Here is an 18,059-nt window from a genome sequence, read left to right on the forward strand (position 1 = left end):
TGTGGGGGATAGCGTAACGATCAGGCTGGGTAGCAGCGTTAAGACGGCGGTAATCGCCGCATGGGCGCCACCCACCGGACGACTTTGGTACCATGTGCAGGGGCGAAGCCCATGGACTGGATGAGCGTCTAATAATTCCCAGTTGTAGCATGTTGTGAAATTCCTTCTTAGCGCGGGCGAGCTTTTCGGGAGGAAGTCGTCGAGCGCGAGAGTGCACGGGTGGTCCGCTGGTGGGGATGAAATGCTGAACTCCATGCTTAGGAAGCGACTGCGAGAAATGGGGAGAAGCTATCCCTGGAAATTCAGCCAACATTCGAGCATAGACCGATGTGCCTGCGGAAATGGCGTTAAGGTGGGGAGCCGATTGCGCTGCTTTGCCCAGTTTACTGCTGGAGAAGGTTTCGGCGTTGATTAGGCGTCGGTGCTTGAGGTCAACCAGAAGGGAATTTGCCCGCAGGAAATCAGCGCCGAGTAACGGCCGGGAAACTTCGGCCAGAACAAATTTCCATTGAAATTTGCCGGGAGGAAAATTCATGGTGACTAGACGTGAACCGTACGTCCGGATGTGAGTACCATTAGCAGCGACTAGAGCCTTTCCAGGAGGATTGGTGCGGCGCTCTAGTCCCGTGGGAGGTATGACGCTTATCTCGGCGCCGGTGTCAACAAGAAAATTACGACCCGCTGAGCTATCCCACACAAAGAAAAGACTACTAACTGCGCCGGCCATCGTAGCAACTAATGATGGCCGGCCTCGTCGTTTCCCTGCAGTGCACAAGGGGAGCGGCACTTTATCGCATCTTTGCCGAAACGACGATGATAAAAACAAAGCGACTTCGGATCGGACATTATCTGTGGCAAACCTGATGAAGACTTGGAAGGTTTGCTGCGACGCACGTTGGAAAGTGCGAAATCCGTAGACGGCTGACTTCCTGTCCATATCGCATCAGCTTTACGTGCTAAGAGTCGCGAATCACGAAACTCCTCTCCTATCAGTCGTGTCCGTACATATTCTGGCAAGCGCTCCAAGAACAGTTCTTGAAAAACAAAACATTCCTTTTCATCACCAAGCAAAGCCAGCATGTCATCCATTAAAGCGGATGGCATTCTATCGCCCAAAGGGGGCATGTGCAGTAGCTGCCTGGCCCTCTGCGAACGCGTAAGACCAAAGGTGTCAATCAATCGTGCTTTAATTGACTCGTACTTGTCATCATTGGGCGGATTGTCCAGCAGGTTGAGTAGACGCTTTGCTGTGTCCTGATCTAAGGCCGAAACGACATAATAGTACTTCGTCTGATCGCCTGTAATGTTTTTCAGAGCGAACTGCGCCTCGGCTTGCCGAAACCAAACTCGTGGCTGAGCTGTCCAAAACAAAGGTAGCTTGATGGCTACAGCGTTCTCTGAGTTTGCGGTTTCATTCATAATGCAAAAAAACGTTTTTGCACGCTCGGGGTCACCAAATGTAGCGAGGTGTTTATTCGAGGTACAAAACTAATGGAATGACACAATGGGCGAATAAACCACGAGGGACGAGAGTAAAAGAAAAAAGGCAATTTGTCCGGTTCGCTGTAGGAGCGCAAACGTAGTTAGAGAGGCCGCTACAATATCGTATATAACTATTTAATGCTTAAAATCAAACAAAATTATGTCACTAATATCAACGCAAAATATGCAATCAGATTTAAATGCCATTGCTTCTGTTTGTAAACACATCAAATACAAATTAAAAGGCGAACTGAGCTACTCACACAAAAGTAACAACAAGTAAAATTGTCATCCAAGCAACGCAATGTTAAACAACAATTCTGGTTGGGCCAATACATGTTTCTGCAGGAATTTTGCAAATTAACGGAACGAACAAATCCACATCAGAAAAATTAAACTTTGTGCTGAAACTAATCAAAAAATCGTTGAGAAATTGGAAAAGACAAAAGCATAAGGAAATTCGAAACATGAATGATCATGTGAGTAAGTCGATGGTACCCAAGTTATTATTCAGGAGTTCAAATGCTAAATAATACGTGTTTATGGTTTTTATGTCGGTTTAATTTACTGTTTCGTTGCTCGTTTCTTCAGATTCGTGATTTTCTGCTTTAGATCCAGTTTTGCTGCTGTTTTATTTTCGTCTAGATTGGCTGCTGGTTGCTTCAGAAGAGCTTCCGTTTGCTCTTGGATCAGAACTCGACTTTCTTTATGCCTGCAGTAATTGCATCAAGTTCATCAAAGTCTGGATTGAAGAGAATTTTCATCTTTTGCTTCAGATTTTCTTTGAGCTCTTGTGTGTCACTGTTGTAACGAAACAAGATTATCAATACTGGACATATACCATTTTTTAAAACATGAATTAAAAAAAAATTCAAGTAAGGTGTAAAGAACTTTTTTCAGTGCATTTTAACACAATGTTTTGCAATTAATTATTAAACGACGTGTTGACAGCTAAGTTATAATATTCAAGTTTTTTTTAAATGCTCTGAAAACAAGGAGTGTTCATTTCGCAGAGTCTCCAATATAACTATCACGATTTTTCACCAAACAAAACCCTGCTGTTGTGTGTTAAGTAAAATCGTAAATGTGAAATACGCTAGCTGTTAAATTATTTCAATAACACAGTTTGTCCCAGAACAAAATTAGGTGAGGGTTGTTTAGCCTAACAACGTTAAGAAATTCCGCTGCACCTTTTTAGCATTTCTTTTGCTGCATTTTCTCTTTCAGTCAACCCTTTCCGACAAAAAACTTCTATTAACTTTTTTATTGTTTCCACCTCATCTCCATTGTTTTCTGATGCTCTCAATAGACAAGCGGCAATGCAGGATGACACAGGAATGGACTGGTAGACATCACCGTCGGCAAGCCGTCTGGCAATCTCGAACACCAAGAGAACGGCGAACTTGAATAACCAATCCTTGTTACCCATGGTGGCTTCGGTGTTGACTGATTCTGTCATAAACCTTTCAAAATAATCACAAAACCCACGCAATTTGTCGGCATAATCCTTTAGAAAGTCGATGTGTGTTTTGGGTTTATCTGGAAGAGCGGATGTTATGATATATCCATTCCCAGGTTGATTACCAGTTGGGACGGCCTTCAAAATAATATCTCGATCCCCTTTATCAGATCCGCAGCGGATGAAAAAGTAATTTTCATCTTCATACTCTTTGTTTTGAACAACTTCAATGAACGTGTAAAGTAAATCCTGTCCCTTGCATCCTTTGAGCTTGTATCTAGACACCACTTTTTTGGGAGGCACATTCTTTGGAAGTGGTATTGATGGATCGGGTTTGATTCCTTTCGTGGGAAGTTGGCCGCGGAAATCTTCGTCAAACTTCTTAAACATATCATAATTATCGTACATGGTAACAGTTTAAGTTTCACCAGATACTTTATGCTAAACCAATGCTAAATTATTAGAATACATAATTTCGTTAAATATTTCGATGTAAGTAATTTGTAGCTGTTACTATTATGGTGTCAACTGTATGTTAAATGCAAGTACGTCTGTTATCTTCACAATCTAATTTTCTTTCATGAACAGACACGATTTTATGTTGATTTATTACCGATCTGTTCAGAAAAGACGGGAGATTCAATAAAACACCCCATAATGCATTTTAAACGCAACGGGAGTGACGTCATCTCAACTACAAACCGAGCGTCTCACAAACTCACGTTCAATGTCACGTAATCTCTAAACGTCACCATAGAGTCGTTTGTTGTTCAACGACAAGTATTTTCCCAAGGTCATATTACGTATGGATGGCGCGTCCTTTCACACCGTTAACACAAGACAACAATAAACACAATGTTCATTAAATCACAACAATCAATGCTATTTCCATAATTCAACAAACAAGTCTGGTTGTGGACAAAGCGTCGGATCGTTTTGCTTTTGACCACGATTGGAAACCTGAATACCCGAAATTCTAAGCGAGCCCATGTGGCGTTACCAACTCGCTTTTTATATTGTTACGAAACAATATCACTTAGCAACGTAAATAATTAACAAACACCATGCAACGAACATTCTATGTGAGTTGTTCAGTTAGAAATATTTTCTCAAGATCATATTACGTATGGATGGCGCGTCCTTCTACACCGTTAACACAACACAACAATAAATACAATGTTAATTAAATCACGACAATCAATGTTATTTCTTTTATAGCATTTGAAGCAGCTTCTCCTTTGATGGAGATGTACTTCTGTGTTTATCTATATTACATGCGATGGGATTTAGTATCAATGCAACCCTGGTTATTGTAAATGTAGATAATTTTAGGCAATATTTACTAAAAACCAAAAAACTAAATTTCTCGGAGAAATTAGCTCAGACTGATTGTGGAGAAAGGGATTGTAGAAACTACTTTATCACCAAAACCAAGGGCGATGGATCGTTTTGCTTTTGGCCACGTTTTTCTAAACGAGTCCATATGGCGTTATCAACACGCTTTTACTTTGTTACGAAACAATATCGCTTAGCAACGTAAGCAATTTAACAAACACAGTTCCACGTACATTGTTCAGCGACAAACTTTCTCCTACAGTAACTTGACGATGAGATTACAAACCATCTACGGATCAATGGGGAAGTTTATAAAACTTAGCTAAACAACTAGCAAGAAAGAAGCAGGTTTGTTAGTGCACTTTCCACATACACTTTTGATAAGTTTGGTGTTTTCAAATCTGTTCACGGGCGCCGTTTTTTACGTTTTTCAATTTGAAAGGGTGGTGATTCCCCGTGGGGAATACCATTATACATGTATGCCTTGTTGATATCCTTTGTGGTTGTAGGTCTACGTATATGTACCAACACTAATAAACAGGTTAGTAAACCCTGCGAAAAAGAAGTTGGTTTTCAAATATTTTATTGCTGTTTGTTTGAATATGTTTGTAAAAGTAATTAAACGAATATTTAGACTGCGAGCAGTCATGTGGAACATAATTTCCTAACTTTTTCTTAAGGCAGAATCACGGACCTACGAGTGTTTCATAGAAGCAAAAAACTTCATCATGGCATTTTTATATGAGATAACTCATGTATTTGACTTCTTTATGCAAGTTTGCTTACGCGTTCTTTTTGTATTTTGTTACGTAAATGAGAAGTTGTTCGAATCTAAATGCAAACAACGTTTATGGCAGACAAGTAAATTATTTCCACGTTATTTACATAATCTCGTTAAATATTAATCGTTATCAGCTGTACTATTGTTTTTAGTGCAACAAAAACCATACCCGACGAAGTGAACGTAGTAGCTAGCGAAAGGTCGTGCTATCACACGTGGTTTAAGAATTAATCCGTCACAAAATGTGTATCAGAAACCAAAGCAGTTCTCATGTTCGGGCTTTACCAGTAGAGACTACGTACACTGTTAAAATCCCGCTTAGCAACGTAACCAACTTATCTTCTCACGTTGCAAAACCGTAATTCTCTTTTCCGCTTTGCTCCTTACACAGTATCTCCTTATGTGACACACGTTTAACCATAGGAGCCGTTAAACGTTTGAATAGTTCCCTACAGAAAACCCAGGAACCACTTCTCCAACTCAATAATTCTTCATAATCACATCTTCAATAATTGCAAAGTACTTTTTTTGTTCGAGAAACATTGCCATACGTTTCCATATCGCATGGTGGTTTGCTTTCTAAGTGCGAACATGTATGCATGTCGTCACAATGACATCATGCAAGAAGTAACGTGCACAAAACACGGTCTGTTTAGTCTAAATTACGAGTGAATTGTTTCCGAAAGTTGCGATCACGTAACGACCTCAGGAATCATTTAAGCCGTCTGCGGCAATCATGGTTTCGATTCCCCTCGAGCTGTTTAACTTTAAGTGGAAATTATTTGGAACAGCTCCACGCTTCTTCACATAAGCAAGAGAATAAGTTCAAATGCCAAATCATCACACGATGTTAATTTTAAGGTGCAGTGATGAGCGAAATGGTTTTGTTTGTGTTTTGGGACCTGTCATATTTAACCTGGTGCCTTGCTAACTCCACGGAAACACGATTATGTGTAGCTGTCTCCTCACTCCATAGTGTCTCCCTATATATATCCAATCCTTTGTGGTTTGGTCACGATTTAAAACCTGATTACTCGAAATTTCACCCGAAATTCTACCCCACCACCAAGCGATACCAACCGCTTTTTATATTGTTACCAAACAGTATCACTTACGTTGCTTCCGCCTAGGTTTAACCACGTGATTCGAGTTTGTAAGCAAACAACCCACAAACCAAAACAAACTAATGACGACCGAGTATATGATGTTGTTTATCTGAGTTGGTATCTGGCAATTTCCCACCCTTTTAACCTTCTCAAACCTTCGTACGGTTAATCTACAGCTAACGTTGGTATTGGTTCCTCTCTCTGTACCCGCAGTCGTCACGTTTGTCGTGCCAGTCTCTGAAGGCCAGGTCTGTCAACAGCAAAACCTAACCAAAAATACCAGACTAATATTTCCGAACGCTCGACTCAAACTATAGCGACAATGCATTTTGTAATTAGACATACAGTCTTAACAAAGCAAAATCCGTGCACGTCAAAACACATTATTTTCAGGAAAGTTTTGAAGGCCAGAGAGTTTAATAAGACGTACAGAACGTTTAACAACATTCATAATTATATGGAAGCAAAAATACCACAATAGAATCATTGCGCTGCAGACAGTAGAGCAGTACTCCATGCTGCAAGATTTAATCTGTGTTGGACTAGATGTTAAATTGCAACTGCAGATCGAAACATTGTGCACTGCTGTCTGCAACTCAATGAATACAACGCTTTGATTTGAAAGCGTTTTCTTGCAAAGAAACTAAAAATTCAAACTATAAAAACAAACCCAAACTAACACACTTGCAAACAACAGAAATATACAACAATTTAATATCGCGCGTAATATTCGGTAGCTAAGCAACACAATGCTTTCAAAGTGCTAAAACGTTTCTTTACCACTGACCTAAGCAGACTGGCTTCAACGTCCGCCCTTATGCCTCCATTGCACGCCATCGAATGGTAAAAACTGCCTATCAATCAATTGTTACGTTGCTTCCGCCTTCCCCCGGTTAACTTCCTGTTAACTCTGCTCTATCTCTATGACCTAATGCAGCTCTCATTGCTGCCAAACGTAAGTTATTTGGTACTCTATCTGCACTTTAGTGTGGATGAATTTGGCCTACTGTGCAAGGTACAAAGCCATGTAAAACGAATTGTTGAGGCAAATATGACTTATTTTAAATGATTTCTAGTTGTACATTTCGCCGTAAAGTATATTGCAAATGGTCAATGCAAACCTCACCCTTTGTAGAAACAATGCGACGGAAAAGTACTTTAAAACTGCACCAGACACATAACAGTATCCCAGGCAAATGCAGCCTGCTCTAATTTTGTGGCCTTTTTTACCTAACGAAAATAAATGCATGTTTGCTAGAACGGCCGGAGAAATTAACCCATAGATTTCTCACATTAAAATGGAAAACTTTTGAACAAACTTCTATGCACGATCACAACACAAATGCCGAATTTCTGAAAAAATCTATTCGGTTCCTTTTGGTCGTGACCTGTTCCAGTGCCATTTGCAGCTAGAAAAGGGACAATCCTCTGCTGTACGTGAAATTTTTTGTTGCTCTATACCTCCATCTTGCGCCAGTTTTTATGACGTCTTAAATAAAGCAGAAAAATTGCAAACATACAACAAAATTAGCAGAAACGCGGTGTTTATTTTGAAATTAGTGCGGAATAATTCTTTGTGTAATATCTGCATGAAACAACAAGAAATCACAATGAAAACCGACACCGTTAAAAGCGCAATTATAAAGTACAAGTATCTAAGTGCCCTTCAATACATTGAACTTAGTGTAAAACGAAACACAGTTTACATCGCAAAAGCTAACACATGCACATTTACGAATTGTGAAATTGCAAACAACATGGTGCACATTGAAATAACATGCGATAAATGTAAATAAGAATTATCCTTGCAATCGCGAAAGTTTAAACTTATGTTAACAGATGGTTTGTGGATGTTCACAAACTGCTTTGTCGTTCAGTTATGTACATCATTGTTTAATATCGGTTGCACCTGGATTGAAGAGTCGTTTCATTAGTTTTTCTTTTTCTTCCTTCGTACCTCCTTCCACGTAAAACCTATTTTAACCCAACCAAAAAGTTATGAATATAACGCGTTTTAAATATATTTGTATATCCAGTTCAATGTCTCAAATTTAATGGGCAACGAAAACTCACTTACGCTACGATGTCCATATTGTAGAAACGAGCGATTCGAAAGCAAATCCTGAAAACATTTTTACTTGTGACGTTCTTTGCTTTTACTTGTGTAAAACGATGTAGGGATCTGCAGAAAAAACTTCAAGGTAATTGGGGGCCAACATTTTATTTTCAATTTGCGCTCTGATAAATAGGAGTTAGTTTCAGTTATTCAGGAGATATATGACCCCTTCCACACGACCATTTGCACAGGCGAAAATATTTTTTACACCAACCTTAGAGAACATGTCACGAATGACTACAGGAAGCAATCTGTTTGACCGACGGATTTGTCTTTTTTCGCATCAACATTTGCCGGAAACTCGAAAGGGAGTAAGTGTTCTTACTGTTGAGTTTTGTTGCAATTTTTATGTTTTTTGCTATTCCTTTAGACAGAAACCGGGAATGCCAATAGGCACAATTATTATTTCTATTAAAAATAAAGACCTTATATTTGCGCTTATCGTCTATCACCCCCTTTCGAGCACTGATGAGACCTGGCCAGTTTCGACCTTCCAGGTCTCATCAGTGCAGCTGGTGAATGGAGTTGGTCATGCCGACTAACTAACTAGACGGATACTATTCCGCTGTGGTGAATTTATATTCGACGTCGTTAGGAACCAATCTACAGGTACGACATACCGGGAACGAACCACAGAGCAGACAATGGGCAAGCAACCGCTTGAAAACCGATAGTGTTGTCGGCTATTGTCACCAAAACAAAGAGCTTATAGGTCGAAACAGTGGCCATCTGTATGCAGCTCACAGAAATCATATCATTAGCTCCATTTGCTCATATATATGCGACAACGTTTCTATACCACTGACCTGAGCTGACTGTAAATATTTTCATATGCTTCAGCGTTATGCCTCCGTTGCACGCCATTGTATGGTAATCACTGCCCATCAATCTATTGTTAAGTTGCTTTCGCCTTGGTTAACTTCCTGTTAACTCTGCATTCTCAGGTCTTCTCCCTTTGGTATTAATATCAGTGATTTTTGTGCCATTGTACTTTTGCGATTGCGATCCCTCTGCTAAAGTTTGTGATAATTTTATTCATTCAAATGTTTAACACCGGATTTCATTCAGACAAATTGAGCGACCGGTTTTAGAGGTGATGTCACATATAGCAAAAAGAAAACAGTCGTGTTGCATGTCAAAAATAAACAACCAACTAACGAACTAACTGATGAAAATCCTTAATTTGTGTCCTCCGTTACCTGGACAACGTGGATCTGACGTAATGCACCACATTCTTGCGCAATTTATCCAAAGCGAAGGAGTATGTGATAGGGCAATGGCGCTGGAAAGGAGAACAGCTGCTGAAAAGATGTAAGACACAAGGAATAAACCACGTGAACAATTAAGTGTACTGGAGAACATACATTGCTAACAATACACACATACTCTAACCATACAAAAACCTACTATCGGGAAAATTTAGTACACAGCCAACAGAATCTCAATTTTGGGCAAATCAGTTCCAATTTACTCATTCTTATGTTTCTACCCAAAATAACTCCTTGTTTTAATGAGTTTCGGATTCTGTGATGTTTTGGTTTTCTCATCGGACAACACTGTACATTAATGCCAAATAAATATTCTTGATCGGGCTTATGCTGTTCATGTGTCGTTGATCATCTTCTGGGAATTCTGGCTTCACAACTTTTTGTAAATTCATTACTTACAAGATGCACCAACATTGAACATATTAGGGCACCAATGCCAGTTTCCTAACGCAATAATATTCGGTCAGGGATAATCCGTGCGCATGTTAACCATGACTTCAACTAAAACTTGCAACAAAATGACGTAATGATATTTTTGTGCAGCAACAAGTACAAAATCTTGCACTGGCTTGTCGGAAAAAAGTAGCTTTGTTTTTTTCTAGCACGAGCTTCGGGCTCTAATTCGATTTATTATGGAATGTAATAGAAAACGCCAACCATAATGCAATGCAAACAAGTAGGCTTAATATTGGTGGTAGGCCAAGGATTAAACTCTCCGCAAAACACGTAAACTTGATCAAAGTGCAACAAAATTCTCATAACGGTGGTCACGAGCTTGTGGCCAGAATTATTTGCGTTAACTTCTATGGACCGTCCTGATGATACCCCCCGAATATTGTCAAGTGATTTAACCACGTGATTCGAGTTTGTAAGCAAACAACCCACGAACCAAAACAAACAAATGACGACCCAGTATATGATGTTGTTTATCTGAGTTGGTTTTGGGCAAATTCCCACCTCTTTAACCTTCCCAAAGCTTCGTACGGTTAATCTACAGCTAACGTTGGTATTGGTTCCGCCCCCTGTAGCCGCAGTCGTCACGTTTGTCGTGCCAGTCTCTGCAAGCCCAGGTCTGTAAACAGAAAACCTAACCAGGAATACCAGGCTAATATTTGCGAACGCTCGACTCAAACATTAGCGACAATGCAGTTTGTAATTTGACACACAGTCTTAACCAAGCAAAATCAAAGCACGTCAAAGCACATTATTTTCAGGGTTAAAGCCCAGAGTGTTTAATAAGACGTAAAGAACGTTTGACAACATTTATAATTATATGGAAGCAAAAATACCACAATGCAATCATTGCGCTGCAGACATTAAAGCAGTACGCCAGCCTTAAAGATTTCATCAGTGCGGGTGGTGACCGTATAGGTGTGGACTAGATGTTAAATTGCAACTGCAGATGGAAACATTGTGTACTGCTCTCTGCAACTCAATGAATACAACGCAAAATTTGAGAAAAAGTAATTGATTTGAAAGCGTTTTCTTCCAAAGTAACTCAAAACTCAAATTATAATAGCAAACCAAACTAACACACTTGTAAACCAACAGAAATATACAACAATTTAACTCCGGGCGTAGTATTCGGTAGCTAAGCAACACAATGCTAACCAGAAATTTGCAATTAGGCCGATTGCGTTTGTGATATAAAATAATAAATTCTCAGATTTTCCAAATGCCAGCACTCAAAATCTTAGCATGTTTTACATTTTCTTGTCGAAATCTTTGGAGAGTTCATCAATTTCGCTCCCCCAACTATCATCTAGTTCCTCTTCTTCATCCCTGTTGAAAAGATCTTTCTTCTTTTGTTTCAGCGCTTCATTTTCACCTCCTCCGGTTTCCAGGTGACTATTGTAATCAATCAAGATTATCAATGAAATGCGTTTAGTGTCTGCCTTAATCAATAAGTTCCTAATTCCAACACTCAATGCTACATATCAATACATGAATTGTAACTTAGTTAAGGAAATTAAAAACAACGATAAAGAAAGCAATTGTACCTATTCAACATTCTGTTTGCAGCATTTTTTCTTTCATTAAGACTTCCTCGAAAAACTTTCACCAACTCTTTTATCAATTCTTCCTCACTCCGTAGGAGTTCCTGTGCCGCGCTCAAAATACAAGCGGCAATGCAGGATGACACAGGAATGGACTGGTAGCCATCACCGTCGGCAAGTCGTCTGGCAATCTCGAATAACAAAAGAACTGACAACTCGAAATAACGACCCTCGTTGCTTCTGCAGTCAGGGGTGTCGACTGATTCTGTCATAAACTTCTCAAAGTACTTGCAGAACCCACGCAATCGGTAGGCATAATTTCCAAGAAAGTAGCTGTAACTGTTGGGTTGGTTTGTAAGAGCTGAGGTAATGATTATTCCGTTTCCAGGTTGATCATGAGTTGGGTTGGCGAGCAAAATGATACCTCGATCTCCAGCATTAGATCCGCAGCGAAAGAAGAAGTAATTTCCTGTTTGAAACTTTTCCCTGTTTAGGACAATTTCAATGAAAATTTTTAGTAAATCCTGGCCTTTCCACGCTCTGAAACTTTCCATAAGCCATTGTGGAAGACACTGGATGCCCATATCTCTAAGGTAATTCTCCAATATTTTTTGGAGCTTTTTCATGAGCTCATCCTCTTCTTCTTCCTCTTTTTCTTCTCCTGTTTCCTCTTCCTCGTCATCTTTATCATCTTTCTTTTTCCCTTGCCCACTGGTACCCCCTTGCTTTTTCTTTTCTTCTTCGTTTTCTTTTATCTTTTTCTGACCCTCCTCCCCTCTCCTTTTATTTCCCTCTTCCTCTTTCTTTTCTTCTTTTTCTCCGTCTTCTTCTCTCGTAAGTGTTTCAACCAGACGATTATGCAATTCAACCAACGTTATTACTCCTCCACCCAAAATCGCGTTAAACAGCGGCATGTTTTCCTACAAATGCCTGTCTGAAGTTTGCACAGAACTATCAAGTTCAATTAATCAATCCATCGCGAATACATGCCATTACCCTCACTTTCAAGCCAACACAGGCTTAGTTCAAGGTACAAACCTTGATATTTGCGTTACCACTGCGCCCACTCTGACATTTGATGCCTCTGAGTAAATTTACTTCAACATCGTGCAGTCACTCAAACTACTATGATGTGAGAATCACTCACGCAGAAGTTAAAACAATTCAAATATACTCGTTAATTTTTTGATTATCGGGATTTGTTTGAGGCTGTCATGTTTTAAGAAGGCAATTATGTGGTTAGTAAATCAACAGCGGGCATTGTTATTGACCGACATTATGCGGCGAACAGGCGCGTCTGTGCCAGTCCCAGCTCGCCAAGTTCGGTAAAGAACAAGCCCTGTTATTTAAACCATAGGTTAATATTTACGAAGACTCAACGGCTCAGCCCCAGGATGAAATATCAATGCAATATTCTGCTGCAAGCTCAAACTTGCCTTTGTTTCACTGTTTCTGGCAACAGACCAGTAATTATTGGGAAGCAGTACTCATGTTATTTTAGGTTATTTTTTTTGTTAAATACTGCGTTAATTGCTGCCAAAAACAGGTGCTATAATGTATTGGAACTTTGCCTTATTAGAATATGCACAAATTGAAGTAAATCGAATGCATTTAGCCAAGAAATTTGAGCGGATCAAGTAATTGCCGATTGTTTATTATGCAATGATATCAAGTAAAACATCGCCAAATGTTCAACACAAAATAAAAAGCGTACATTGGTGTTGCCCTAAAAACTTTCCTACTGAAGGTTTATGCAATTGTATCTGCCAACCCCTGTGTTAAAGTCCCCTTTACTTTATGATTACAACAATAAAACCAAATACACTTTGATAGCACTAACGCCGTCAACAAGCCTGAAAATCCTGTCAACATCTAAACATGAAGCCTTTCTGGTTCCAGTTTGCCGTAACAGACCATCTATTGCAACTTGGAGCTAATAAAGAGGTGTTGCAAAGTCAGGTTTTTATAGCTCCGTAGCGCACCCTAGGGCCTGTGTTTTTTAGGTGGTAATATTAACGTAACAATCCACAGTTGCAACTCCCTAAATTCTAAAAGAGAAAATCAGCAACCCCACGACCACAGAAATCGACGCGGAGGTCCGTCAAAAATTTAAACGACTAAAACTTCATGCTATTTTGGATAGTGGTTCGGCAGCAAACTTTCTTCAACAACTCATGGAAGACGATGCCAATGCTGCAGGCAAATTACGGTCTTGAAATTAAAGCGACACCTTTCCGTGTTTCAAAAATCATTTCTTGTCTTTAGAATTTAGCGAGATTTTACCACAACCAAAAGTTTTAAAACAGTGGTCCTTATTTTTCTCTGCACTAAAAATATACCTGATATATTTTTATTCAAGCTGAAACATTGTAATTTACAGGATTCACAAAGACTAAAATCTCGGACACGAGTCAACTACTCGTGTACATGATCAACGACAACAAAACGATAAAAAGATAAATTTCGTTTAAATCCAGGCATTGCTTGAGAGGGTGCACAGGCTGATTTCTGTAGTCATTCTGGACATTTACTTTAGTAAAACACATCACGTGTTTTCGGAGAATTTGTGTCGCCTAAATTTTGTGTTTTGCTGCTCGTCGCTTTAGAATCGCAACTTTTGCTGACAAGCTGCATTTTGTTGTTAAGATTATTGACGTTTCGTGTGGTTGGGAAGATTTTCCGTGGGGTTAATTTTAGGCTTTGACCGATACTTGCTGACTGCTTCGAATCTTTACTTTGGTTAGGACGAAAATTTTGAGGAATGTCTTCGTTCCCTTTACTTTCCTTGCTGGAACTTTGCTCTTCTTCATAAAAAGGATTGAAGAGATGCTTCATCTTCTTTTGCAGTTTTTCCCTACTTTGTTCCTTCGTCTTCGCTGACTCTTTACCATCGTCCTCAGCTTTGTAATAACTGTTCCAACAATTGACACGGGTAAAAAAAAAACTTTTTTAGGGAATGTCAACTTTTACAGCAAAATCCAATGTGCGTTAAAAAGTCACTCATCTGGGTTAATCTAACAATAATACATAGCAATGCTGGACAAACGATGTCTTTGTACATCTTAAAAATGTAGGCAGTAGAAGTTCATTTAATTAATACAAAGGGCAATGCTGTTGTTGTGAGAATGATCCAATACTTTGGTACAATCAACACAAACGTATTGTTTGTAATTCCGTGAACGAATGTTGAAAGCTTTGCAACCGAATTGCTGATTTTTCAACATTTTAACAATATGTTAGGTAACATAGGTTAATTTCCAATCAATTAAAGATAAATTGCTACAATACCTTATTAACAATGCTTGTGCTGCATATTCTCTTTCATCGAAATCCCCTCGAAAAATGTTAATCAACTGTTCCATTAAATTCTGCGCCATTAAATCCAGCAGGCTTCTTCTTAAAGAACTAACGCTAAATAAAACGAAAGGTTGTGAACATTATTGAAAAAAATATTATTTATAACTAATAAAATACATTGAAAACGTTTCCAAAAAAATACATTGAAAACGTTTTCAAAACCTTTGCAAATTACTTTGCTATTTACAAAGTACTTAGTATGAAAGGTATTGAAATTCACCTTTGCATCAGTTTAATTTCATCTTTTTTGCTGGTATATGGCTGTTCCAATATTTTAGCCATTTCATCTTTCGTACCCTCAATATTTCTCTTTCGCATTTCATCTTTTAATACACAAGCGGCGATGCAGGATGACACAGGAATGGACTCGTATGCATCGTCATCAAATAATCGTCTGGCAAGCTCGAAGACGAAGTGAACAGAGAGCTCGAAGAAAAGACCTTCATAATCCCTGGGACCTTTCGTGTTGACTGACTCGGTCATATATCTTTGAAAGTAGTGCAAAAATCCAATTAAATTATCGCCATGTTCGTCGATGAAGCTGTCAAAACTGTTCGGTTTGTCGTTTAAAGCAGAGGTTATGATTACTCCGTTTCCAGGTTCAGCTTCGGTTGGTTTTGCGAGCAAGATAACATCTCGATTCTCATCGGATCCACAACGAAAGAAGAAGTAATTTCCTGTTCTGAAACTACGGTTTTGTACAATTTCAATCATTGTGTAAAGCAGGTTTTGTCCATTACTTTCGTCAAAATGGAAACTAGCCGCTAATTTAAATTTTTTGGGAGGAGAACTAAGATGCTGTTTGAGGTTATTCAGCAAGTTTTCATTGATTTGTAGACACGAAAGCAGTTGGTCCCGGAATTCGTTGTCATTGTCCTTAAGTTTCGCGTATTCTTTTTCTTCAAAGCGATTTAGGTTTGTCATTCTAAATAGTTTTAATTCTGAAAGCAAATGTTTAAGTTGAATAAACAACTAAAACCTTAAATGCGTTTACTGAGGCAATAACAAACCAAAGTAAAATTGCACAGTCTCAGCGGCTTGTTTATTCCAACTGGGACCGAACCAAACCGGTAAATTATAATTCCCGAACCAGAAATAGTTAAATCAGGGGGCTTGAATCAAAACTTTTGTTGCGAACAAAAGAGTCTTTGGCTGCTTTAGCGTAAACAGTTGAACAATTTGTTTATGTCATCACGATAGAGTAACAACTTGCACAAGCAAACGATTTAGTGGAACTTGAATCATGAGGTATTCGAATCAAATTTTACGAATTCGAATCGAATAAACACAAATTGTGAAAACCGGAACTGAAACAGGTCAGTTCCTTACGTCACCAAATGTGACCGGTTACCATTCAATGTCGGTTAGCCAGGTTCTTTGTGCATTTTTTCATGTTGAAGATCACATGACGTTTTAGAACCCAGCCTTTACGGAAAGAAACCGTTTTAAAGCGAACAATTTTGCCCACCCCCATTCGTTCCGTAGCACTAAACAATTCTGTGTTTGATTAAGCTAGACATAAATTTAAACGCAAAAGATCTCTTTAACACGTGTTTGTAACCTTGTACACTGACTGCCCATACAATCTACAGCAAAATTCTACACACAGTGATCCAGCTAGAAAACAACCTTTCACCATTTCTTCCTGGTCAAAGATTATGAAAAGGTAAAAGTTGTCGCTGTGACGCGTTAAAGCGAAACATCACGTGTCATGTGAACAATTTACAGCAGTAAATCTTGAAATCAAGATTTGTGAACGTTGCACTTTTTGACACTGTTGCTACCTTACAGCCCTACTAAGTCTCGACACTAAAATACATTTCTGCGAGAAAGGTTGGTTTGACTGTGTCGCTGGCTGCCAGATTCATTCACCTCTGGACAAAATTCCAAACCTAATTATCCGAAACTCGACCTCATCCTCCAGAGTTACTTGATACCGTGTTTTATCCTTTGCCAAACAACGTTATTCGATGGTAAACAAAAATTGATAAACCTCGTTTAGTATTTTTTTGCAGTTAACTGCAACCTTCCTTTTGAGTTGGTGCATTTATAACACTATTTTTGGGTGCAAAAAACTTAACTATTTTAACTATTTTAAAAAAGAAGTTCAAAGCTATTATGCTGTTAAGCATACTGAACAGCAGACGTTTCGAACTCAACTGCGTTTATCATCTGTGCGAAATAGTAATGAGCCACAACAAAGCTATTATTCTGTTAAGCAGAAGAACAGGTGTAAGAAGGACAATGTACCCAAGTTTGCGTGGAGGTTCTAAATGGTTCACCCGATCAAATATCCGCAATGTAAAAGGATCTCTTCGGGAAGGTGACATTTTAAATGTCCTTGAATCCGAGAGAGACTCCAGAAGATTTTATACGCTCTCTTGGTCACAAGCTCATTCCTAAAACGCACTGATAAAATACACGGGGCGTCTGCACATATCGCACCATATTAGTCTGAGACTTCAATTTCACCCACCATTGTATAAGTTTCTTAGAAATAAATCGCTTTTCGCTGAAGTTCAGCAAAATGTTTGTGTTGGCTATTTTCGTAACTGAAATTTTTATGCCAATGCAAAAAAAACCAGGTTGAATATATCCTTAGCTCTACACCCAGCAGCGAAACCACACGTGTAACTTTATAACTGTATCTATCCACATGGTGATGCCAGAGAGCCAGTTTTCCCAATTCTACAACGCATTTCTGATTTGTTCAAAGTTTAATAGAAAGGAAATATAATGCGTACCTTTTGTATTTGGTAAAGCTTCTAAATATTTACCATAAATTCCATATTTACCGCAGTCTGTTTTTTTTAGTTTATATTGGCATGTCACAAGCGCATTTGCTCGATAAAAATCTTTTAATTTTTTTAAATCCTTCAATCATTCGGATCCTACGTCAGTGCGAATCAGTTGTTGTGGAAATTTGTCAAACCTCAACCTGAACATTCCGGGTTGGTTAAAAATAGTTGACGCTTACTCAGTCACGCGGGAAATTATTTCCGAAACGTTCGCGACAACCGTTTCCAATTACAACAAAGGCAGGAATGTTGGCTTTTGGAACTCAACTTATTGTTGTAATTACTTGATTGCTTTGTTCTTTTGCGTAGTAGAGCTTTGCGCAAAGTACAAAGGATTAATTTGTAATATTACCTGGTTAC

At 38.9% G+C, this 18,059-nt stretch overlaps 2 protein-coding genes across 2 annotated transcripts; both read right to left on the bottom strand.

Annotated features, from left to right (window-relative positions):
- Positions 1 to 735: 735 nt before the first annotated feature.
- LOC145895960 (uncharacterized) lies at positions 736 to 1,425 on the bottom strand. Its single transcript, XM_082984728.1, has one exon. The coding sequence runs from the start codon at positions 1,417 to 1,419 to the stop codon at positions 736 to 738; it is 684 nt and encodes a 227-aa protein (XP_082840854.1). The 5' UTR covers positions 1,420 to 1,425.
- A 30-nt stretch (positions 1,426 to 1,455) lies between these two features.
- Positions 1,456 to 3,377, bottom strand: LOC145894056 (uncharacterized). The gene is made up of 2 exons (XM_082982495.1): positions 2,673 to 3,377; positions 1,456 to 2,283 (listed from the first exon to the last, which is right to left on the bottom strand). Exons 1-2 carry the CDS (start codon positions 3,347 to 3,349, stop codon positions 2,172 to 2,174), a joined length of 789 nt encoding a protein of 262 aa, XP_082838621.1. The 5' UTR covers positions 3,350 to 3,377; the 3' UTR covers positions 1,456 to 2,171.
- Between the last annotated feature and the right edge of the window lie 14,682 nt (positions 3,378 to 18,059).

This window comes from Ascidia mentula, chromosome 3, assembly GCF_947561715.1.
Source record: "Ascidia mentula chromosome 3, kaAscMent1.1, whole genome shotgun sequence".
Taxonomy (NCBI): Eukaryota; Metazoa; Chordata; class Ascidiacea; order Phlebobranchia; family Ascidiidae; genus Ascidia; species Ascidia mentula.